Below are 25,324 nucleotides of genomic sequence, written 5' to 3'. Positions count from 1 at the left end.
AGCTATCTAGGTTGACTTGTATTTTGCAGCTCCGAAAAAATTGCCTCAGGTTACTTCCTATGAATTCCTGAGAACTGTGACTATAACTTGCTCACCAGCTCTGACACACACGAATATCTTTATTTCTTCCCATCATCACTATCTCTGCATTAACTTATACATCACGAGGAGTGTACACACATTGCGGTGCAGGGAGACATTCATCCCGTAAAGCGCAGTGAGTCAGTTTGCAACGGTTGTCTTGAATGATTTCAAGGCCGACGACAGGGACTGCCTTACCAACGAAACTCAGCCAATCGTGCTGTGCGGCTCAGAAGTCTGTCTAATGTCTGAAATATCAGACTCAACGCAGTCAACGCAGTCCACTGGGACCTCCGGTTGCCCTCGAGAGTTCTTGGTGTCTGTAGAATTGTATGTCCCCACCGTGGCAAGTTTTGGGCTTCGGAAGGTGAGTTTCATGCACATGTCTTACTTGGTACATCTAACTGTTCGCAGCCAGTGGTCTCTCGTCGTAAAGCTGACACTAGCAAGACGGAGGAAACCCCTAGGTCGCTCAAAGGTGAAAATACTTCTATTCTGCCACATAACTATTTATGCGTTATCAGAAAAGTCTAGCTGGATATCGGTCAGTCGGAGTCCCGCAAGCGCTGGACAATGGCGACCTGCAACATGTAAGCTGATGGACGAGGACGAGAGTTGTTCCCTTAATATTTATGTCGACGTGGGTCTCAGGAGACAAAAAGTCTTACCATCTTCTGAATGCCTCCACAGGAGACTATTCTGTACCAGACCATATACATACATATGCTCAACCAGTTCGACATCCGGCATGCTGACTCTTCCTTATTTCTTCGCAAGAATTGTCTTGCGCTTGCATCTGCTGGGCAAGTCATTTCTTATCCTGTTTGTAGCACTGCTAATGAGACTGCTCAAAGAGGGCAGCGGTGGGGCTCCCCAACTAACACAGAGCCCATCTATTTCCAATTTGAAGACGCTGATACGTGCAGTACTTGGCTGGTCCTGTTACGATCATATTCTAAACCGGAGATATATGGCCAAACCTTCGCTTCACGGGATGGCGGGCTCTACCGCATGTGGCGCCAGGTAGAGCTGTCAATTTTGCAAGGACGTAACCTAGGGAATCACTTCAAGGCCCAATTAGACACGAATGCTAGCTCTGGTATACTGAGCGAAGGCGACCCGCGAGAGGCAGACCCCATCGATTTGGATGCCTTTTGCGAAATCCATCTCAACGACAACATATGTGCTCGTACGACAGTGAAGAAGGGGATTGGCTCTCCCGACTGGCTTGAAAATTTTTCATTTCCGGACTTGCCACCTTTTGAGACCCTCGAGGTCACAGTTTGGAGGGAGAAGAGGCTTCTGAAACCCGTGTTACTCGGCTCGGTCCGCATTGCACTGACGAACTTTCGCCGAAGTGAAGCGGTAGAAGGATGGTTTCCGGTCATACAAGCTGGCGGAGCGAGCAACAGTATTCAAGTTGGGGAAATACGAATGAAACTTACCGTTGACGAGTGAGTGTTCGTATATTTGCAGACTTGCGCAGACTTGAAATTTGTTCAAGGGAAATAATATTACCTCATAATAGTTACTCGGGTCTTCTGACCGTAAGTCGTCTCAGACACCGCTGTTGACAAGTAGTTGTATTTGGTTGCCAGGTACTGCGCGATAGGAATGTCCTAGAGTGGATGAGTGACTTCGAGCGCAGGCTCCACTTGCGGACTACTTCTTATCAGTTGATGTGCATCGCGATTGCCAAGAACATCCTTGTTGAGCATATCACGGAATATGCCGATCGTGAAGTCGATGGTACACCTAGCTGTCAGTGATCCATCATCATGTGCCATGAGTTACCTTACTGACTACTTTTGCAGCTCACAACACCATTTTCCGCGGGAATACCACATTCACAAAGACGATGGAGCTGGCAATGGCGTTTTATGGGAAAGCATTTCTTGAATCCAGCATCGGATGCACCATTCGGCGCATTTGCTCTGAAAAAGTTGCTATCGAGGTTGATCCTGTGAGGAGCGGCAAAGGTGCAAAAGAGGTCGAACGTGGCGTGGATCAACTAATACATTGGAGCCAAGAGGTGTGGAACCAGATATATGCTGTAAGGGGCCAGTGTCCGAAGTGAGTACTGCGTTATTCTGATTTGACTCAGACTGAGTCAAATTTAGCGAGTTGCGACGTTTGTTCGAACACGTGAGAAAGCTCGTTGAGAAACATTATCACACGAAAGATTCGCAAGACCCCCATAACCGGGAACTCCCCTGGCAAAGCGTTTCCGCCTTCTGCTTCTTAAGATTTATTGTCCCTGGCATCTTGAACCCTCATCTGTTTGGGTTATACCCAGGTATTGAATATTCCCATCGCGTCTCCCTTAAACCTGATCGACCCCAGGCCTTCCCAGTGCTCGCATTCAACGCAGTCTCACACTCATCGCAAAGGTCATTCAAAGTCTTGCGAATCTTAATCCCGTGAGATACATCCCTTTCTTGTTCTCACTGTTGCTCATCGCCCCTCGAACAGAATGTACAGAAGGAGGAGTTTATGCGCGGGATGAAGGACTTCCTCAAGCAGAATTTACCTGCAATGGTAGATTACATCCTGGTCGTTTCGACTCCTATTCCGTCAGATCCATGTAGTCCACACTCTGGTCACCCAGCTCACAGCCACCAACGGCTTAACGTGGTCAGTTCATTGCACGAGAGAAGTACTACGATGCCCGTCCTAGAAAGAGAGTCGATTCCGTTGCTACCTCATGTGCTTGATATTCCAAGGCATTTAGCTCGTATCACTTCCTCGGTTCTCCGAAGTGCACGGTCCGCTGACCCAAAGGACAAATCCTCCGAAGGAGATAATCCACATCTGTCAGGTCTTTGTGCTCAATGCTTCGACCTGGAGGACCAGAGTCTGGCCCGCGTCAGCCAGTTAGCCGGTGTGGAATCATGTGCTGTTGCTCTTAAATGGGACGTACCTCGAATAACATCCACAGTCTCTTCCGCCGCTCCTTCATCCCCGGCCTCGCCCTCGAAGATGGTTGAGTCGCGGAAGGTGTCAAGGCCGTATACCGCATCATCACTGTCTGATTTGTCTGAAGTAGATCACCGAAAAGCATCATCCGGCGACATGACACCTTCAAGTCCCGTCTCCCATTATCTGTCCAGTCTACGTAGAGGTTCTGTTCCTGATATTCCTTCGAGCCCAAAGGTCACCTCATCTCCTGAAGAGCGATCTACACGGGCAATAAACCGTCCGCGTTTTCTGCGACCTAAATCAATATCAGCTGACTCGATCTCGTCACTCGCATCCCCTGCAAGTGCACAATCTCTACGTGGTCCACCTGAGTTTCGAGATCTTGAAGCTAGCGGGAAGAGAAAGAACGTGCTGCAGGGTCTACTTACAAAACGATAAGTGGCCATCATATTTATTGTCTTTTTTGTTTCCTCCTATTATGTTACGTTTTGCGTACTGTATCATGAATCAGATATACAATCCTTGAATCCTCGAGGGAAATCGAGCCACACAAATGTCCACCGATGCGTGTGTAACTAAGAAGAATCCAATCTTAGCAGTTTTTCAATCAGCCTAAGCACTTCCGCGGCTACATCCTCAGAAGTACTGCGGACTGTTAGTCGGCACAACTAGTTCACGTCAGTCTACGAGATCATAGGAGACGGTAAAGACTCACCTTTGCCTCGCGATTTGGTTCTAAGCGAAGCAGGCAACCAACCTTGCCATCAACCGATGTATGCAAAACTCCAGCTGCCACTAGATTGTTTGGGTTGGGATCAACATCTCCCAATATCTCCAGATGGTTTCCTGAGACCACTTGACGGTATCGTACAAGATCAAGCTGACCAGTACCATCAAGTGTAATAGGAAAAACAGCCTGTGCCTCGCGTGGAGGACCACCGATGACCTTCCAGCGCTCGAAGAAGTCAGCTTGCCCCAGCTTGACACCCTCGATGAACTTCGTAACGCTGATGGGCAGTCGAATTGATACGGACTGATGCGCACCAGCTAAAAAGGACACCGTGAGGATGGGGAAGGAGCTGAACGCCTTTTTACATTCAACGTGTAGAAGTTGTTGGCTTTGTGTACGAGGAACGAGAAGATTTGGTGGGATTTTAGCAAACGTAGCCGACAAAGCTTCTGAGTCATTGACATGGATGGTGGAGGTGAATGACGTCAATGGTACTGATATTTTATTTCCCAAATAGATGGCTAGCTGGCCCAAATGCCCCTGGTATCTTGATTTGACACCGATTTGGATCTGCACGTCCTCGTAGAGGACGCCATCCGTGCTGTAGATGAGCTTGTTAAACCACTTTTCAACGCTGGGCCCGACAGCGACTCGAGGGGCGACCACGGAGCTGTCCACGCGGGACGGGTCTGACTGTTCACCTGGGCTAGATAAATTCAATCCTGCCAAAGAGCTCATGACGTCTTGTGCATCTGTATTGCCAGTGACAGTAGTTGTCCCAGTGGCAGATGATCCTGGTCCTAGCGTCGCTTTCCGTGAATTTGCGTGTCGCTCGAGGTTCATTTCCTTTCCTCCGTGTATCCAGGTCCTCTTGTCCTCTGTATCTCCTAGTTTACGGTTGAGTCTACCAATCAGAGCACTGACGCGAGGAGGGAATGGTGGCATCTCCTCGCAAACGTTCTGCAGCACTTCATCGTCATCAGGTCTAGATGCTAGGGAGTAGAATTCACAGGCCCGCTGCTGGAGCTCTGCGTCCAGAACATGTCTATATCGTTCAAAGATGTTGATGAGCTGTGGCTTTATCTCGGGAAATACATTAACCCATTTGATGTACGTCGATAGGAGAAGGGAGCGAGTGGAAGCGACACAGAATTGAGATTTGGAATGAAGGACCTGGAATTGTTCAAGAGGACTGTAGCCAGCGTCATTCGCGATGAGATGTCCATATTCTCCCAGGATGTATCCTGGGCGGTCACAGGTCACTAAACTGAATTTGAACGTGGGTGTGTCTTACCTCCAACCTTGACAAGGCTTTCATGTGTGGACGGGGACTTCAGGTGCTCGAAGACGACTTTTGCAGCATATTCCTGCAGATCCTCGGTATTTGTAACTATCTGCACGACACGGTACCAGACTTCATCCCCGACATGATCACCAGCAGCGCTGATGAGCTGCAGGATCGTATCGACATACCATTTGTATGAGTTTGCGTACTTCTCCGTCAAGATAGCAATTTTGAGCACCATTTCCTCCCGCAGAGCATAATCTGCAACTTTGAGGTAGCGTAGCAACTCCCCGACAATCAGCTCTGAATTGTCTGTATCGCACATGCTGTATAGCAAATCGAGAGCGCGCCTTCGGACGGAGATATCCTTGTCGCGAAGAGATAGGATAATGGTGCCTTGGTGCTTCTTAAGAGGCTCCAGAGAATCGGCACGAGCAGCAAGATGAGCCATAGTGTCCAGACCAAGATATCGTACGTTTGTCTCCTTTGAGGATATGAACCGAGCTAACAGAACTGCAGAGGTTCCCACAAGTGGCGAACTTGCGTCTAAATGAATCGCAAGGCTGATTGCTTCGAAGAGCACGGCATGTTGCGCATTGTTATGTTGAACGTTCCTCGAGGGTTCTGCGCTATTATTCATGATTGTTTGTAGCACCTCATGGAGTACAGATCGTAAAGTAGCGTCCTCTAAAAGCAGTGACGTGAGGGAAGTTATGGTTGATTAAACACGCACATACCAGAAGGAGAATAATACTGCAACAAACGGAGTAGTTTGACTTGTAGCCATGGCGAAGGGACTTTATAATATGCGTATGTAGCAGAATACTCGCCCTCTATGACTAACTGGGGATACTGAGCCACAATGGATCCCAACTTTGATGACACACACTTACTCGGTGTAGGCGATCCACAGCTTTAGTGTAGCAAACAGCATAGGCATCGAGGTGGTCTTGGGCCAGAGCCATGATTAAGCTGGTAACGCATATTACGACGCCCTACAAAGTATTTCAACACTGAACACCAGTATGAATGACAACATACTTACTAGATCTTGGTCGTCCATGATAGATACTAGACGCAAAGCCCACTCAGCGGCAGGTATTACAGTGGGATGTTTGCGGTAGAGTCGCAGTAGCGTTAGAGCAGCTTTTTTCTTGACAAAAGTTTGCGATGTTCTGCAAGTACGAATGAGTTTTCATATACTTGAATTGTAGACAGTAAGTTGGTTACTCACGGGGATATCAGAAGCCTATGCACATCTTCTGACAGCGCCTCTGCCATCTCGCTGCTACCCACATTTGCTATGGCATGCAAGGCAAGGCAATTGCTGACCTCGTTATTCTCATCCAAGTCCTTCCGAATGGAGTTGACAACCAATCGAAGGAAATCCGAGTTCTCGTGCATTAGCAGAGTAACAGCAAGGTAGCCCTACGTGTGCCCTATCAATGATACATCCGATGAAATGGTTCATTAACCTCACTATCTGTTTCTCGCTGTACTTGGAACTTGATATAAGGTTGACGGCTTCCATGTGCCCCACATCGACCTTGTACCCAAGTATATACGTGAAGATGATCTTCGCGACATATCTGTACCATTGTGAAAGATGTGCGTGACTTTGCCAGTGATGTACTCACTTCTTCTTCTGATACCCATCCAAATTTCCGTCTGCAGCGTGACATGAGCACCAAGCTGAACGAGTAACTAGGATGCATTGGACCTTTGAATTTCTTTCGGATATTCGCCATCTCCTTGTTGATACGCTTCTCTTCCAGTTCACGCACCCTCGCACCTCGGATATCCGCGATGAACTAAGAGAGTATGATCAAACGGTTGATATGACTTTGGAGGGACGCACCTGGGTTAGTCCCCGCATATTGGCAGCCATCTTTGCTAGATGTTTCTGGAAAGCAGCTAGTAGAAGAAATTAATGGGTAAAACAAGCTGGGCTCTTTTGACGGCAGAGGAACTCTGCACGGCGAGAAAATAGAGGTGCGTCCGCGTACTCGACGCTTGGTGACAAGCCGCGCTGCGTTTAGGTCACAGTGACGGTACTCACACTGCATGGGAAACATCTTGAATTTCGAATGTGTTGTTACTTACGTTATCTTGCCATCTTCTTAGACTTGCACCACTCTAGCGCATGCAGAGCAAGTACTGTTTCGATAGTATTATGCAATGCGAGGATACATTATATTAGGGATGTTGAGCGTACAGAAAATGCGTAAATGAGGAGGGATAAATCTAGAAGTGCAATCAGACAAGGACACAATAATGATGATGATGATATATAGTAGGGTCTAGAATCTGCGTGAACCAAACGAACGATAACTAGATGTACCAGGCCTTGAGTTGTAGGCTGACCCGACACCATACGATGTAGGGACCTCAGACCTAGGTTCAAAGGGGAGAAATCGTGTGTAGGATGGGCTGTGAGAAGCCACGGAAGTCGCGGTGCGAGGTTTGGACCAGGATTGATATGCAATGCGCTCGTCGCTGTAGCGGTTGAGGATCCGTACTATGTCTGTCGTCATGAAATCTAGTTCTTTGATCTCTGTAGCAGAGAGGGTGTAGTCTTTGTTGAGTGTGCCTTCATCCTCGCATTCGCTCTCGTTCTCATCCGAAGCCGAAATCTGGGGAGTCAGTGCTTGACGTCTCTTCCGTCGAGCCATCACAATACCCTCGAATACTCGAAGCATACAAGACTCCATGACGGTCTTCAAACGTTGGATGTCATCCAATACATTGACATTCCCGACGATTGGCAGCCAGCCATCACACTCCAGTCCTCGTTCAGTGACTTGGATCTCGTAGGCGCCAAAGAGCATGTAAGTCATAGGGTCCAGGCGGGTCGTGGTGATCAGATACGTTTGAGGACTGGAGCCAACCATCGACAAATTCTGTCGTTTTTCAGAAAAAGCGTAAAGCTGTTTTTCCATGACCTGGTCATTCCCAACGGCGTGCCTGCGATGATTTACGCTGCCCGGATGTATAAAGGTCGCCTGCATATAATTAGCCTATGAAGCGAGAGGTGAATGTACTGCACGAAGCTTACTTTGTCCATCTGAGTGCGGTAAGTCATCTCGCCGGTCCTAACAGCATACTTTGGCTGAGAAGCTATTGCTATCAGAGCAGCCAGGAGAGGAAGGGATTTGCCATTGACGTTCAGATCAGGTGGTACGGTCAACTCCCGACTTTTAGGCTCAATTGATGCGATATTGCCGCCCGCAGAAATGTCAATGACTCCTGCTTGGTACAGAGACTGCATTAAGTGCCCGCGGATCTTGGTAATCAAAAGTAGCGTTGGCTTCGAGAGGAAGTTGTTGTTACAGAAGCGATTGGCCGCCATATACTCGCCGCGACACTGCATCTCGTTCCATGCGTTATAAGCATTCAATATGGTGAGCGGATCTGACTTGAACCCGCTGGGCGACCACTTGTTCTTAGCAGCAGCAGCTTCAGCCTTCAGGTGCATAGGGGAGAAGAACGGATCCCGATTGGTCAGAATGGCAGCGAGAGTAAGAGCCTGATCGAGACACCGGAAAAAGCTTCCGTAAAGGACGAGCCTTCCCACTTGGACCTCCACGGGTAGTTGTAGTAGAACCTTTCCCAGTGACGTGAGGTTCTTGTCTTGATCCAGCGCACCTACCATCTGTAGGTTCGTCATGGCAGCGGCGACGCGGTCGGGCTCAGGGGGTTCGATAGTGGCAGCGAGAACTTCTTCAATGACCATCCCGGGGAAACTGAGGGCCTTGACGTGCATGACAACATTGCTTAGGTCGACGCGTTTCATTTCCACGGTTGGATGAGGATGAAGGTTGGTTGCGCGAGCCTTACTGAGAATGCCGAAATACTCTCCGGGTCGGTGTCTACCCGCCCGCCCTGCTCTTTGATTCAGGTTGGAAGACCCAACCCATGCGGAGATGAGGGACGACATGTGGCGGTCGGGATCATATCGCTGTTCCTTGATCCTCGCGGCGTCAACGACATAGACAACGTCGGGAATTGTTATGGAGGTCTCCGCAATATTAGTAGCCAGGATGATTCTACGAACGCCCTCTGGAGGGGGCTCAAAAATGACTTGCTGTTCGGTGAGAGGAATGGTAGAGTGAAGGAGGTGAATGCTGTACTTTGAGGGATCGTTGAAATTGATATCCATACTTCCACCAAGGAGAATTTTCTGAACTGCAGATATCTCGTCCCACCCAGGCAGGAAGACTAATACATGTCCTGAGTTAGACCGCTGCAAGACATATGAAATGCTAGCTGCGATCAAGGGACATGGTAGATCTAACTCTTCATCTCTACCGCTCAGCACGCGGGAGTCTCCCTCTGTCATTGAGCGCTCACAAGACCGCGCATAAGCTTCCTCACGAGCGAGGTATTTAGAGACCAAGTCATCTTGGAACACCCAGTTTAATGCGCGATGGTTTCTCAGCGTAGGGATGAAATCATCCATGAAGTGTTTTGTAACGGGGTACGTGCGGCCTGGGATCTCGATTACTTTTGCTGGTTGGCCTCGCTCGTCAGGGAAGTATTCTTGGAACAGCGTAGGATCAATAGTGGCACTCATGAGGACGATCTTTAGTGGGATATTCCGAGCCTTGCGATCATCCATGAGGCGCTTGAGAACAACGAGGAGGAGGTCGGTATCAACATCCCGCTCGTGGACTTCATCGACAATGATGTGCGTCACCTCGTCCATCCTGGCAGCCGATAGCCCGCCTTCAGCCATTGCAGACTGAAGTTTTTTGAGTAGCACCCCCGTGGTGCAGAAAGTGACAGAGCCATGCTCTTCTGGCAATTTCGACTCGAAACGGACGCTGTAGCCAATTGATCCTTCGCCAACAACTTCCCCTCTCTCCTTGGCAACACGGGTAGCTACACTGAGCGCAGCCAGCCGACGAGGCTGAGTGCAAATGAGGTTGCAGCGGGCACCCTCACCCCTGTCAATATGGTCATCCAGGAGTAGCTGTGGTATCTGCGTAGTTTTGCCTGAACCCGTCGCAGCCATGCAAATTGTGACATCATTCTCACGTATGTGTGACACGAGCTCCTCCGATCGAGCATAGATGGGCAACGCAGCTCTTGTGTTTCGCATCTTTTCCATCGCTGGATCCGTAATGTATTTTTTTCTTCGTTCCCTGAGTTCTTCCGACTTTTGGGTCAATAAACCCTGAGGTAACCTGCGGGCATAGGACGGTCGTGGGGCAGGAACAGGGACAGGTTGAGATCTCGGAGTGTCTCCAATGACGGGTCTGTTTCTGTATAGAGTGCTCTGTTTGATATCACCATTTAGCTTGCGTATCTCTTCCTCGAGTTTTGTGCTGATCTGGAAATAAACCTTCGGGGCTAGACCAAGGTCCTTTCCAGTTTTGGACGCCTCCACGAAAGTCTTCCATAGGTCGGGATCACATTGCTGCAGATACTGCACGACGTCTAAGTAGCACTGTATCTGGGCTGCTTTCTTGGTTGCGCTGGAGCCCATGCCGATCTTTTTGTCGCCCACAATCATAACGGCTGCCCAAGTCGACTTCGCGCGCCCCTGACGCTGTTCTTCCAGCTCGATGTCTGGCTTGCTAAATCCATATCTGCGACAGTAGTAGTCCATAAAGCTTCGCGCGCGCTCGTAGTCAACGACTGAACCATCGCTCAGTTCGATGACTTGTGGAGCAGAACTCGAGGATACTGAAGGCTTGGGCTTGTCAAGCTAACCGCATTCATTAGAACCAGCTGAGTCGTTTGCAATTTGTGACACGTACCTGACCTGTATCATGAAGTTGATAGAGAGCTGAAAGCGCTGCGAGCCGCTCAGCATCTCTCCTCACTCTATGGTCGCCAATACCAAGCACTGGAGGAGTCGTATCGAGGGCAACGGTCACCCTTCATACTGCTATAAGCACAAGCCAAAAAAACATGGCTAAGCAATCATCACCAACCTGTATACTCTCTCTGATGTACCAAAAACAATGCCCTCAACTGATTCATAAGCAGGTTGCTTGTCCAGATGAGTAAAGGTAAAATTAGCGACCGGAGACTTTGGGTTATCTACAAACACAGGTTTTATGTCAGGGCGGGAACCAAGATTCTTCCTGTGTTCCTGTTCAATAAATGCCGCGTCACGGATAGGGCCGCCAAGGTCCGGAAGTCTTGATTTCGATGGCTGTTCTTTACTCTTACCCATTCTACGCTTTGATAAAATTTTCTGGGACGGCAAACCAGAAATACGCGACCCAAGTGAACCACGGCTTTTGGATGAAGACGGCATCTCGAATGGAGGTGATACAGTAGGGTTGCGTTGCGTCCCTTGTGAGGATGCGGACATGGTAGGAATAGTTGTGAAAGCTCCCGCTAGCTTGGGAGCTGTAGCAGGCCATTTCTCTGAAGCTTTGGGCGAGCTACGTAACCGAGAATGATCGACATCTGTAGTATGGTTCTTCTGCAGGCTTGCTGTCGCGTAACTGGCAAAGGGTCGTTTGAGAGAGGCTGCGACAGAAGGAGCGCGCTGCAATGACAATATATCCAATGGTATGAGGCGACGCCTGAGGACAGCAAAGGCACAGCTCATCATGATGACTTGAGGACTGCAATGATGAAAAGCCAATGGACCATAGTCTGGTCGGCCACGAAGCAATTGAACTAGAATCAAAATTTCAAAACTTGAGTGCTTTGTCATCATCAATACAGTGATCCCACGGTCCTTTGTACAGGACCGCTCTATTGTACAATTCAATTTCCTCGACGAGTTCCTCATCAACTCCTTGTAAACCTTGTATCATCATGTTCAGAATATATCCTGCTATTTGATAGTACCAAAAAATACAGTATTCAAATTTATAAAATCATCAGAATTGGCAAAATATCACTCTGGAGCAATAGTATTACTCACGATAGGTTTTGAACACTTCAGAAAACTCGCTAAAGCTTGAAAACAAGCACAGCCGCATGCGGCAAATTTGGAAGTCAGGCTCGGCACCATGGCTGAGTTCGAAATATGCCTGCTGTTCGCCAACAACGCCTCCGTCGTTCTGCACGACTTGGAGGCAACCCTCCAGTGCGCTCTAGAGCGATGGATCCTGAGCCGTCGACATCTCAAATACAACCACCTCCCCCCGATCCAAAACCCAAGCTGACGATTCAGTGGCAGAGTGATGACACTCTCACTGACGTCTTGGTCACCTGGCTCACCAAACACCCTCCCGACTGTCGTATCTTATTCTACTCTGATGGCAAGAAACCACCTCCCTCTCTGGATTCAAGTTCTTCTGCTCGTCCCTCGGGAAAGGACAAGTCTCAGATCTACTCTGTTATTGCTCAGGTCATCTTCGAACATCACGCAAAATATGGGCTGGAATATGCAAACAGTCAGAAGAAATTTTGTGACTCTGTCAACAACCGTATCACAAGGTATGTCATGTTTATATTTTTTGTACTATGCGCTGATAAGATCCTTAGTCTCAAAAACAAATATAAGCCCCTTAAGGCTAAATTCAGCACAACCGGTGCTGGTGTAGTCCCTCTTGATGACGCCTCCGCTAAAAATCTACAAGGTGAGCATTCTTATTTATTTGTTTAGCGGTTTGACCGATTCAAATTTGTAGAAGAAGTCTGTCGCGAATTTCCATGGTACAAGGAACTCGACGCCATCTGGCACTCAAATCCCTCCTTTGCAGCAAAAACTACATCGTCCAAGCTTGGCGTTGACCATGCTGGTGACATGTACGCGCTAGTACGTCCGCGTGGCAGGGCTGGCCCCTCCGCACATACCAGGGGTGCTACCAGGACTCAGCCCCCCTCTCATGTTCTGCCTCCTCATAGCCGCCCATTTACTGATTCACAAATTGATCCTCGTCTGCTAGCACCTGCTGCTCCCGCTGCTCTCGTTCCTTCGCCTGCTCCCGCTGCTCCCATTCCTTCACCTGCTCCCTTTCCTTCTGCTCCTCCCACTGCTCCCACTCCTGCTTTTCCTCATTTCCCTGCTCTTCCTATTCCTCCTGCTCCTCCTGCTCCTCCGGCACCTCCAAATGCCGACTTCGATACCACTATGGGCAATGTTCCTGATCTTGACGACGACGACTTATATTCCACTGCTTTCCGTGCCCCTCTGGGCAATGCACTAGACCACTTGGATGACGACGATATGGACACTGATGCCCCGCACCCTACTTATGACCTTAACAGCCCTCCAAAGGTTGCCGGGAAAAAACGACAACTCCCATCATCGCCGTCTCCTCCTCCTAACCACCCCATCCCTTTTTCAATCACGCAGAAGTCACCCACTCCTTTCTACGACAGCCGTGCAGCATTCGGCGCTCAGGGGCCCTCTGGCTACGACGCACGACGCAGACCGTCGTCTATTGCATCGTCGTCGCCAGGGATGACTCGTAGCTCGTCGACACCTTCGTCGACGACTCACAACACTTCATCGTCAGATTTTCCTGCGTCTCTGACCCTCCAGACCTCAATATCAGCGCAACCGAAGACCACAGGGTCGAAGAAGAAGAAAGCAAAGTCCGACATTCAGGAGCAGGTTGAGAGGGTCAATGGTGAGATTGGGAGTATTCAATCGGACATCACATCACGCCATAACCTCAAGCACGAGCGCTTCCTCGCGAAGCTTGATGTGAAGAAGGACTACCATCGCGAGACGAAGAAGTATGAGTATCTTCGCGAGGCGCGCGCACATGAGGCCATGCAAGCTGCCGCCAGCCATCAACGAGAGCAGGAGACCAAGGACGCGGAAATCCGCCTTCGCGAGACAGATGTCCGAGTGCACGAGGCCCAGGCCCTTGCGCTTGACAAGGAGGCAGAGATGTGGCGCCTGAAGATTCAATTTCACCAGATGACGCAGAGCGGTAGTACCGCTTCTGCGTCTGATAGCTGACATGTTTGCTGCTGTTGTTCCCCTTCCTATCATACTGTCCGCTAGCGGCTTATTTTTGTATCATCATTGCTGCTTTCTGCTGTCGCGTTTTTTTGCTGCTGTTGCTATCTGACTTATGAATTTCTTTTGTAGTCTGTTGTTACTTGTTAGATTGATGTTGTACAAGCTGTAATACTAGTAGTACATGTACTATTGGTGAATGTGAACATGGTGCTTTTTTTTTCTGCTGGTACTTGTAAGATTGATGTTACATGTGTTGTACAAGATGTACTACTAGTAGTACATGTATCATTGGTGAATGTGAACATGATGCTTATCCTTCCCTACGCTGTGCTTTTGATCTAGGGCTATCAAAGAGCTGATCCATGAGCCTTGCACGAGTAGCCTGGCCAGGGGTTCCTTCATATGACCTGTCACCCACTGTTTCATTACCCTCTGGATCCTCAATCTCTTGAGGGACAAAAGCTTCACCCTCAGTACGAGCCCACTCCAGAGACTGATCATAGTCTTTATGCGACGACGAGTTTCAAAGCAGATGATCATGTTGTGCAGGATAAGACAACACTTAATCCAATGCACAGCAACCTGCAAGTCCTTCTCTGTCTGAATATTGATGCAGAGCTCTCTGAGAGACTGGAACCGCCCTTTCAAGACTGCAAATGTATGCTCAACACGCACACAGATCTTTAAATTCATTAATAATAATAAAAAAGCAGAAAATAAAAATACCTTAGAAAGGTGGTAATTAAATGTCCTCTGGTCCTTTGTCAGTCGTCCATTGCAAGGCTTCTCGAAAGGGGGGATACACCATGGCTCCAATGGGTATGCACTGTCTGCCCAAACCCAGTGATCATCTGGGAGAAGATTGGCATGCTCTTCATAGAGGCGAGTGGATCGAAAAGCATATGCATCATGGACACTCCCAGGTTGACCAAGAGAATAATCTACAATCATGAGGTTATGGGGCATGATAACCGCCTAAAATTAAATTAAATTGTTGCCCATGAAAAATAAATAAAAATACATTACTTGACAGCCAAGGGAATACTTAGATTTCCTATCATAAAATGTCTCACCAAAATAAGCAGGTTTGGTGAAAAGATCTATAGTTGAGCCATCAATGGCTAGATAGCCACCCCTCCACTCTGGACAGGTTCGTGTCTCAGCAAAGCGCCGAGCCAGCTCAGTATCCTCAGAGTTATCTTCTGGGAAGAAGATAAACTGATCGTGCTCCTCAAGCAATGCAACCATCACACGATTAGTGCAGTTGACAACCGACCCAACACTCACACCCGCCCATTGTGCGACATCCTCGAGTGAAATGGCATTGCCGTAGTGGCCTGCACAATTTAGAAAAATAGCAAGCTGAATGGAGACAGGGAGCTGAGGATTGTTGGACTGGTTACAGAAGATAGGATGACCGGAGATCTGGTTGAGGATATCGTCAAATATTTCTGGATTGACGCGCAGTTTCTGGCGAAACAAATGAGGCCGGTGTTCCTCATGGTGAACCAGCATATGCAGCTGAGGTGCCCGAGGAGGAGGCTCATCAGGCTTGTGGAATACACGTGCCCTCTCTACCTCATCACGAAGAGCAGCAATTGTGTGCTGGAGCCGGTCGTAACGCACAGCAGCGTCATCTGAGTCGTCAGATTGGTCACTGTGGCTGGAAATATCTGAACTGAGGCCCAAAAGGTGGGACATAGGGGACATAGGGGACATGGGGGATATAGGGGATGGGGAGGCAAAAGCCAGATCTTCCTCATCCGAGGTATAAAGCGAGTTTAAGTCCGAGTCGGTATTAGAGTCTGAGTCGGAGTTGGAGCCCTGGTCATCCAGGAGTATATTCAAATACTGTGAGTTGGCTAATGCCAATGAAGCCTGATCAATGGCACGAAGGAGGTCTTCACGTGTAGACTGAGGAGGCATGGTTGTGACTTGGAACGGGGTGTTTTCTTATCAGTACACTCGAGATCCATCATCCAACTGATTAGGCGGTGTTTAAATCGGAGTTTAAATTTTTACCACGATTAGCGCCAGATGTCATCGCTAGCATCTGCATCCTCCGTGCATTCCGTAGCTTGAATCTCACCATCCCCTTGCCCCTTCCAGCATGATCTTACAGGTGGATAATGGGGAGGTATGCAATGGCGCTGGATGGGAGGTTGAGGATGTAAATGTGAGTAATTTTTCTTCATTTGTGCTCCTGCCCTCTCTGATCTCATGCTACTGCTGTTGTGTCTCCCAGCCCACATGCCTGCACCTGCGCACTCATACGGCTGTTGTTGTATCTCCCGGCTGGGCCAGCCCCACACACCTGTGTCCATGTTCCCGCCCTTCACACTGCTGTTGTGTCCCTCGCTGTCACGCGTCCAGCGTTCGAATGCCGGATCAAACAGAATCCCCCAACATGTTCGTTATCTCCTAGCACATGCTCCCGCCCTCTTACACTGCTTGTGTCTCCCTCGCTGTCACACATTCAGCGTTCGAACGCCGGATCAAACGGAATCCCCTAACTCTACCTCCCAGCTCATGCGCCCGCACTCTCACTCTCTCATACCTCCGTTCTGAATCTCGTGTTTCCCTCACTATTACACATTTCTTTTTTGTTATATCTCGTTCATTAGATACCTAGCTACATCTATATATTTTTGTGTAGTATACATGCCTTAAAATTTGACTAAGTGTTTCCAAGTCCGCTCTGATGCCGCGTGTGCCGTGTGTCTTGATGGCTTTCTGGCCGAGTTTGTTGAAGACTTTAGCGAGTTTGTTAAAGACTTTAGCGAGTTTTTTGAAGCTTTAGCGAGTTTTTTGAAGTGTTCAAAACTTATCGTGAGTAATACTAATATGTTTGAATTCCTCGAGCATCAAAACCTCACCCATCAGGAAATCGACCCGAAGTTGATATAACCAGATATAATTTGTAATCAAAAAACATTATTACATATTGTGTTTTAGCCTTAGACATCATTATCATAGTGTCACATATATGTGAATTAAGATATGACTATGCCAGAAAATATCATATTGATGTGTGTCTTGGAAGCAGACAACAGTGTGACAACCAGGCTGCCTATGCACTATAATTGAGTGGCTGCAGGCATCATATTTCTGGTAGACTTATAATGTATTATCTGAAGTTGATATGACTAGATACAATTGGTGATCACAAAACATAATTACGCATGCCTTAGATGTTATTGTCTTGATGTCCCACATACATGAAATAAGATATCACATTTCTTGTATACTTGTAATGTGTTGTCTGAAGTTGATATGACTAGATACAATTGGTGATCACAAAACATAATTACGCATGCCTTAGATGTTGTTGTCTTGATGTCCCACATACATGAAATAAGATATCACATTTCTTGTATACTTGTAACGTGTTTTCTGAAGTTGATATGACTAGATACAATTGGTGATGACTAAGATATGACTGCCAGAAAAATATCACCTTGATGCATGTCTTGGAAGCTCGGAGTCGTAAAAGCACCACTCGGCAACTAGGCCAATGCCTGCACACTAGCCTGAAAGCAGTTTCATTCATCGGAGAGTCAAAGCGGCAGTGTGACACGGTGACTTGCATGCAGATGAGAAACTTTGCAACTCTGGGCTCAAATCACCGGCTTCTCTCTGGCAACATAGCCTTGTCAAATTTCTTTGTTTTTTTACATAGCATTAGAATATGTACCAAACCCTGTACACTCCTGTTGTTTTCTTATTTTAATGTTGTGTTGTTGTTGTGTTCTCAAGAACTGGTCGGAACATTTTGCAACTCTGGGCAAAAGATCATAGTATTGGTTATAGAAGACAGATTGATGGAATAGGAGTAGCATACAGGAAAATGAAACTGACTTCAGCAAATACCATACAATGGCAAGAGTTGGGTGCCACACGTTTCTACCGGGGATAGGCAATGGCTACAAACTGGCGGTACAAGTAAGGCATTACAGTTGTGACGAGATAATGGAAGAGGCATATGAAGTCGAAATATAATCATCAGAGAAGTCATCATAGGTTTCAGGCAGATGCGACGTAGACATTGTTGGACTTGATTTGCCTAGAGTAATCTTAGCGTCAGAAACAAGAGCATAGCTACTGTGTGTCCACCATCATTGGTGCGCTCGAACTCAGACATGCGAGCTATGGCTTCAGAAAGCATGTCCACTTTGACCTGCGTGCGTCGTTTCTTCAGGCCCAGCACATGTATATCGGACTGGAGCATGTCCAGAGTTTTGCGTTCCTTTGGTTTGAAAGTGTCGTTATTAGTGATGGATGACGGCTTACTTTCTGCCAAGCATGCACTTAAGTATGCACGAAATGCGACACTATCAACCCAAGTTTTCAGCATGCGAGGCAGAGAGAGAAATTGATCGTCAGGCTGTACAGTATCATATCAGAATTCAGTCCTTGTAGCTTAAATACCACATACCCCTACAAGGTAATCATAGAGATGAGAAACTTCTGTTTGCAAAGAACCAAATGGTATTTGGCTTGTGTCAGAATCAAGCTGCACATCACCATGCAACGTAAGTAGCCATGCGTTGCATTTGTCTGATGCATCACATTTGTCTCGAGTGACTGGTGTAGGTCAGAAGTCGTCACAGATGGCCAAGCTGGGCAGCGAGTATGTCGTCACACACATGACATCTGCGTCATTCACTGCGGGTGACTTGTCTATGAACAATTTTGGGTGTCAAACATAATCCTCCGAAAGGCATAACTTACTTGGGTAGCTTCTACGTTCGAGCTCTTCGCACAAGTTAGCGATAGCAGCGCTAAACAATGAAATTTCGGTCTGCGCTCGGTACATCCTATCTTCCATCCAACATCTCCCTTGTAAACAAGATACCATGCACAAATCCTGTTCTTGCTGGAGCTGCGTCTCAATTTCCTTGAGGCTCACTTCAAGGAGAGCAATGAGATCGTGGGAGTCGATCCATCCAAACAGCATGGAAGCCATGACAAAGAGGGAGTCTGGAAGCTGAAAGTCGAGTTAGAAAACGATAAGAAGCATGTGAACGTGCTCACAATGTCTCGCTCCTGGTTTGAGAGCCAAGATATCAAGGCTGATTTGGTCTGTTCAATTCCAAGAAAATGGGAATCATTGATCATGTTGAAAAGAGGGTAGTAAGAGAGGCTAAGGATGTTCTCACCAGAGTCATGCCTACACAACTTATTCAATGGTTTGAGAAGCGATGGCGATCAAACGACGCAATGGCAATTAAATGACCCTATGGCGATCAAACTCTAAAAATTACAAATAAGTCTATGTATGGTGACCTGGTGCATTTGACATACTTTGCAAATACTTGGAATGGACTAGCGGTGCAGAAAATGACTTTCGGGTGCAGCTTTATGACTTTCACAATCACAAAAACATTTGCAGTCTGACCAAGTAGTACATTTTGAGAGACTTGTTGGAGGTGTTACATATAGAACACAGATATAGGAAGCTACATTAGGCCACAACCAATTGTGCCTGTTTTTGGCGGCTGATGCGGAAGACATCACTCCCACTGCACATCACATCCCCATCAGCCATAGTACAGAATCCTATCCAGTCAACTCATGTGAGGGCGCAAAGCCATCTGATGGTAGCCCTGAACAAGGTGATGTCTGGGTCCTCATCTTGTTGGAGGAGCATCAAGAATGTCTCGCACAGTTCAGCATGCACTTAGCTTGCAGGGGGATACTGTGGCATGATCTCATTGGGACCCCAGATGCTCACAAGCCTTGCGAGGAGTGACTGGTAACACTATTGTGATCATAAACATGAGTAATTGAATACTAGATAGCCGAAGGCACTTACACATGTCCCCACCAAGGCCAAAGTGTCTGCTGGGGGATGGGCAGCATCTCTGAAGATCGCTGGCTCCAGATCGGCAATGACAAGACAGATACGGTTTGTAGCGGTGGTCCTGAACACGATGTGAAAAACCATCTCACTTGCTGCTTGATGAGTCAAAAAAGCTTTAAACCCGTTTACCTTCATGTGGTAAGATGAGTGTGTGACAATGTCAGTAAATTCTAAGAACTCACTGTGATTGGGAGTGCATGTGCGTGAGGTCGCGTGAACATCTGCAGGAGGGTCTCAAGGCTGTGCTTCAGCGTCAAGCTGAAAAAATTGCCAAGGCCAAAGATGTGAGGGTCGTCCATGGAGAATGCGATTACCCACCGGTTATCATACAAGAACTGCATGACCCATGGGCTTGCCTATCCTGAAATGGGACAAGGAAATGAGAACAGAAATGACATGTACGAGCGCCAACACCTCATTTTGTGACATTGGAAGCTTGGTGTCTTTGGCCAGCACTAGAGAGTATTCAGTACTGCATGTTATCAGACTCAAAGTGCCCCTACCAAGTTCCAAATCTTGCGAAGCAATGTTTGCACGCGCCAAAGTTTTAGGCCAGAGACTGCGGATGAGCTCAACCCTGCACTCAGCATACTTGGCATTGATAAGAAGGTGAGGGTTGTCAGAGTGGCCACAGCAGATAACAATCCTCAGATGGACGTGTAAGAATGCGAGGGCTCTGCCCCAGTTTGGACACACCGCCATAATCCTGTGGAGGCTGTGTTCAGCCTTGAGCTTTTTAGAATGAGCCTGGCGCCCACTGGCGCCTGCAATTGAGGTCATGGCTGATGACTCGACCCAGGTGGTCTGAAGGATTGAATCTGATCCATCAACCGACCCTTCAGTGTGACGGTACCCGGAAGGGAACTGTGCTAAATGGATCATAGTCGGAGACTCATTGGGCCAGGCCACACCATGCTACAATATCGGGGATGAGAATAAGATACGATTGCAAGGCGGACTCGGACATACATAGTTATAAACACCATGGAGCATCTTATCGATACCTGTCCTGACTCTCACACATGGCAAATTTAAGAATGGGGCGTCGATTCCGTTGAGCTGTGCAACAAATTAGCATGAGGGTAGCATGCCATTGCAATCAGACTTACCGCTAAAGTGAACACGGGAACTTCGTTGCTGGGTAGCAACTCGTATTGCGATGCATGCACCATTGGGGCGAGCAAGTAAGCGAACAAAGACAAGTATGCCCTCAGCTGAGAGCGGGTAAGTTACTCAAAGCACCCATAAAATAGAAGCCTTACACCCTCAAGACAATAGCGGGAACACTGCGATATAACATGATGAGAAGATGGGGGAATAAGTTGCAAGAATTCTTACATAGAGTGGATAAAGGGTGAGCTGATCCCCAGAACCCAATGGCATGTACCCTACAAACTCAACGTCGAGTACAGGAATACCCTGATGGATCCAGTATGAGTATAGTTGATTGGCATTGCAAGACAAGAACACGACTTACTGAGAATGAGAGGAACCCAGAAAGGGCGGTGTCGAAGATCAACACATCACCTTGCATCATATCGCCTGATTGCGGAACTAAGGTAGACATTGTGGTGAAGCAACAGAACTAGCAATATTATGAATTTTTGCGTATTTAAGGGCCATTGCAAAACTCTATATGTGCACAGACCATGTACTTCCTCGTTTGACAAAAGGCTAGATTGTCATCATAGCGCCATCAAAGAAGTCTTGCGGCGATGGCGTATTACATATGGAGATGACTTACATCAGGTTTAGCACATATGTATTATCAACACGAGACCTAGAGTGAGGACTGGTCATTACAGCGCCATCGAGAAGTCGCAAGCCTTATTATGTGCGCCATTCCATGGGGTACCTTAATACTTGATTGCTGGCTTGCGCCATCAAGTTCGCCGTCAACATCACAGTGCCTTGAAAAATTAGTTCTCGTAATCTAGTTCTAAATCACTATCATACATTTCATCGAACTGGGATAAGAGTGACTCCCCACTGGAGCTAGACTTTTGTTCTGAACTGTCTTCAGAGACTTCATCCTGCTCATTGTCAGCAGAATCATCCTCGTCGTCTTCATGATGACTTCTAACTTCTCCATCATCTCCGGCATCAACATCATTGAGGAAACTTGTAATGTATTCATCCTGAGACTCCACATGGGAGGTGCGATCACGGTAGTGAGAGTATGTATGCCCGATTCCAAGACTGAAGTGAAACCGCATCAGTATATCGCAGTCGACAAATCTGAACTGATGAGTTTAGTATTTAAGTCATAAGAAAACTGGAAACACCCACCTATTGACATAATACGAACACCAATCATCCTTGTCCCCTGCACACGCTGACACACCCGACTCGTTGGGGCACCGCTTTTTACTGACAAAAGAGGGAATAATATGGCAACCCCTGAGAACATCAGTTGGATCGAGAAAGTCAAAGGAGTGCTCGTCAGCCATCAGCGGAAATCTGATACGATCCAAAGTCGAGGTGTCCCAGGATGAGACTTCATCTATGGGCTCATACCACCGAATCCATAGAAATTCCATTCGGATTGGCATGTAGTCAACAATACCGCGGCCGATGAAGATTACATTAGTGTGATATACACCCAGTACCTTACTGTAGATGAATCTGTGACCTCGGGGGCCCATATCATTGCCGGCACAGAGGACCATAATGTTGCAGTGCGAGGTCCATGGGTTGATGACATCTTGAGATCTACGAACATCATAGGTGGTATAGTTGAATCTAGCAGTATTGTGATGATACATTCGATCATCCTTGAGGATGATTGAGTTGATGTCTTCATCTGACTCTGCATCTCTCAACTTCGTAATCTGACGCAACAAATGAAGTTTCAGTTTTGACACAAAATTCTGCTCAGGCACATGAAAGTGTGTTCGCACATGTATGATTGGACCAACCTTGATTGCTGGATCGCCTTCATGGAGGCATAAGTAGGATCCTATATGTATAGGAAATTTTTGTGTAAGACCGATATGGTGGTGGAGGTCTGGACTTCTTGCTAACTCTGTGATTTTGATATGGGGACAATGGACAATCCTGTCACCCACATGACAAATGCGAGCTTGGCGGTGTTCGATCCAAGTCAATTGTTGCACAAATAACTTGCGATCTGTGCGACAATATCTAGCCTTCAGTGAACAATGTTCAAGCTCGCCCTGTGATGATCAATGAGTTAAATCCAGACAGACACAAATGACAAAGAACGAACTGGTTCACTGCTGTAAGAGTCAGACGTGCCATACCGGCGGATTGTCGATATGTAGTCTCCTAAAGCATGGAACTTGTAAGTTTGAAAATTGAAAACCTTCGTACATGGCCCATTATTGGGAGCATTGTCAATCGGAGAGCGCTGCTTGCCCATGCGCACACCATTATGTCTGGCCACTTGCTTCACATGACATCGCGTGCGAGTCTTGAAGTTCATGTGTGGTGTAAGCAGCACAAACAGTTGTTTTGAATTCTCGGAACTATTGACCAACTGCTGAAGTGACTCCATCCATGATCTCAAGGGTCAAATCGGAGTGCATCCTGAGTTTCGCTAGCCCATGCCAATGTGCCATTGTAAATAGTAACTTGAGAACAATTGTGTTGTGGGGTTCGGGGAGGAGACTGTCGAAGATGGGGATTGAACACTAAACATTGCATCAGATATTTGCTATATCAATACCTAGTCCATACCTGGAGTAGATCTTAAAAATTACGGGCCGCCATTCATTTCATCTCTGACGAGTTAGCAGCAAATTTTCGAATGGTCGCTTGACCGAATGTGGGGGTTTGCCAGTATCTGTTGGTAGAAATAAGATGAATGGTATGCTGATGTGACGATACCTGCATACCTCCGATTGAGTTCATGGATAAGAGATTTATCATGTACCAAAAGGATGCGCAACAAGTGAATAAAAAGAGACTTCCAAATGCCAATCTCAAACTCGTGTAAAAGATCGACTACCAGGGCTAGAAAAATGTTGAACCCCAAAGGACCAAGGTGATCAGAGAATGCGTTCTGAATAATGATTAGCTATGGTTTGTTATTGACATGATTCAAGTCTCACTGAAGTAGGGACCCATGATTATAGCTTAAGGATATGCTCCACCGCTGCGCCACCAACCCCTAAGTTCTGCTCGAAAATCAATTTGCGAGCAGTGCCCACGAGAATTCATCTTCTTTCATCGTCTTGAGCCAAAGTCTCTCGTTGTTGTCGATCTTGCAACTTGCCCATATTTTGAATCCGATGCTTTGGTATCAGGCAATGAGGACAAGGACACCCTCCTAGGTTTTGGACTGTTGCTATAAGCACTCTGGAGAAATTGGAATCAATGGTAGTGAACGACTAAGATGAGTTCACCTACTTTTCTGGGTAATCTGCGGAGTAAGTGAAGATTCTCGGATAAAACCTGCGCTTGATGCCGTCGCAGCAACAGATCACGATACTGTGCTCATACGCCTCAAGAAACTCATCGTCCAACAGAATCTTCCACTGTGCATGAAAGAATTCTCTGTGACAATGGGTTGCACACTCGCTGGACATTCCTTTCCCTCCTATGAAATCCTTCAAAGAGTCTGGAAGCTAAAGCAGCATGATAAGCAGAATATGGAAGCAAAGTCTTAGGAAGGCATACCGTCTCAAAGTATGCAACGTGATTACTTAAGTTGCACGATGGCTTGCAGCGGCGATACTTAGACTCGTTACCAAAATACATATATGTAGGCCAAAGCTTTGCATTGCCAAACGATGTGAGTTGCGTAGCATCTGACCATAACATAATGCCAGCTATAACTCGGGGCAAGTTACAATTAAGTTCTCCGGGGGATTCTTGGAGCTCCATGTGGGCCTCGTGGAACACTGGCGAGGTGTACAGGTCACCTTGTATGGAACTTCTGTGTCCAGGTGTTCAGGATTCCAGTGTAACTGGTATGGCTCATAATGGAACAATTTAGTATCCTGAGGATTTGCAAGCTTCTCTCGCAAAACAGCGACCAGCGAACGATGATAGAGCTGTGCAGCTTCATACACCTGGGGCCCTGGTAGTTCTGCAGTGTGGGAAAAGGGTACTTCGATAGATACCGGCATTCTCTTCCATCCGGCATCCTCGTCATGCCATTCATCCTTGTCTCCCTCGTCATATTCATTCGCACCCAGTATCAAATTGATGTTCTTCCAATGTGTAGAGCCCACATCAGAAGGGTTGAAGTCGCTGGCGCTCATTATTTCCAACAGTTTTGTGTAGTCCGCTTGAGACTTTTGGAGTCCCTGGTTCCAATACCAATCACCCAGCCAGAATGATGAACAGTTGGGATAGGGATGGTAGATATTTTTGTTGCTCGAAGGAGGTTCCTGAGGTGCTGCAGGAATGAGAGAGAGGTCTGCTGTAGTCACATACTCTTCTGGATCGTGAGATGGTGGTGTAGCGGAGAAATACTGGTGCACCAGACCGAAAATGTTCGAAGGTGTATGAAACACCGGGCGCACTGGTATGCCTGGGTGGTTCTCAGGACTGGTAATACATCCAACAGATTGCGGAGGTAGGTGGCAGACT

At 47.4% G+C, this 25,324-nt stretch overlaps 4 protein-coding genes across 4 annotated transcripts; 1 reads left to right on the top strand and 3 right to left on the bottom strand.

Annotated features, from left to right (window-relative positions):
- Positions 1-325: 325 nt before the first annotated feature.
- Positions 326-3,438, top strand: F5891DRAFT_954060 (Rho GTPase activation protein; the record flags this gene model as incomplete). Its single annotated transcript, XM_041375230.1, has 11 exons — positions 326-448; positions 496-559; positions 606-721; positions 772-888; positions 943-1,535; positions 1,586-1,628; positions 1,680-1,842; positions 1,896-2,154; positions 2,202-2,377; positions 2,425-2,501; positions 2,554-3,438. The coding sequence occupies 11 exons, from the start codon at positions 326-328 to the stop codon at positions 3,436-3,438; spliced, it is 2,616 nt and encodes an 871-aa protein (XP_041224812.1).
- F5891DRAFT_1234627 (adaptin N terminal region-domain-containing protein) lies at positions 3,154-6,903 on the bottom strand (the record flags this gene model as incomplete). Its single annotated transcript, XM_041369617.1, has 11 exons — positions 3,154-3,668; positions 3,716-4,974; positions 5,025-5,702; positions 5,753-5,858; positions 5,909-6,010; positions 6,061-6,190; positions 6,250-6,443; positions 6,496-6,604; positions 6,653-6,707; positions 6,736-6,826; positions 6,874-6,903. 11 exons carry the CDS (start codon positions 6,901-6,903, stop codon positions 3,576-3,578), a joined length of 2,847 nt encoding a protein of 948 aa, XP_041224811.1. The 3' UTR covers positions 3,154-3,575.
- A 412-nt stretch (positions 6,904-7,315) lies between these two features.
- Positions 7,316-11,340, bottom strand: F5891DRAFT_954416 (P-loop containing nucleoside triphosphate hydrolase protein; the record flags this gene model as incomplete). The annotated part of the gene is made up of 4 exons (XM_041375255.1): positions 7,316-8,017; positions 8,071-10,725; positions 10,772-10,898; positions 10,955-11,340. The coding sequence occupies 4 exons, from the start codon at positions 11,338-11,340 to the stop codon at positions 7,316-7,318; spliced, it is 3,870 nt and encodes a 1,289-aa protein (XP_041224810.1).
- A 6,625-nt stretch (positions 11,341-17,965) lies between these two features.
- F5891DRAFT_981297 (uncharacterized protein) lies at positions 17,966-21,332 on the bottom strand (the record flags this gene model as incomplete). The annotated part of the gene is made up of 11 exons (XM_041377089.1): positions 17,966-18,286; positions 18,338-18,459; positions 18,634-18,889; positions 18,937-19,072; positions 19,207-19,321; positions 19,637-19,663; positions 20,269-20,680; positions 20,735-20,824; positions 20,875-20,979; positions 21,104-21,184; positions 21,243-21,332. The coding sequence occupies 11 exons, from the start codon at positions 21,330-21,332 to the stop codon at positions 17,966-17,968; spliced, it is 1,755 nt and encodes a 584-aa protein (XP_041224809.1).
- Between the last annotated feature and the right edge of the window lie 3,992 nt (positions 21,333-25,324).

The sequence above is a fragment of the Suillus fuscotomentosus genome (genome assembly GCF_016647785.1).
Source record: "Suillus fuscotomentosus strain FC203 chromosome Unknown F5891scaffold_34, whole genome shotgun sequence".
Classification (NCBI taxonomy): domain Eukaryota; kingdom Fungi; phylum Basidiomycota; class Agaricomycetes; order Boletales; family Suillaceae; genus Suillus; species Suillus fuscotomentosus.
The sequence above is the reverse complement of the archived record's forward strand: the minus strand, read 5'-3'. Positions and strand labels throughout refer to the sequence as shown.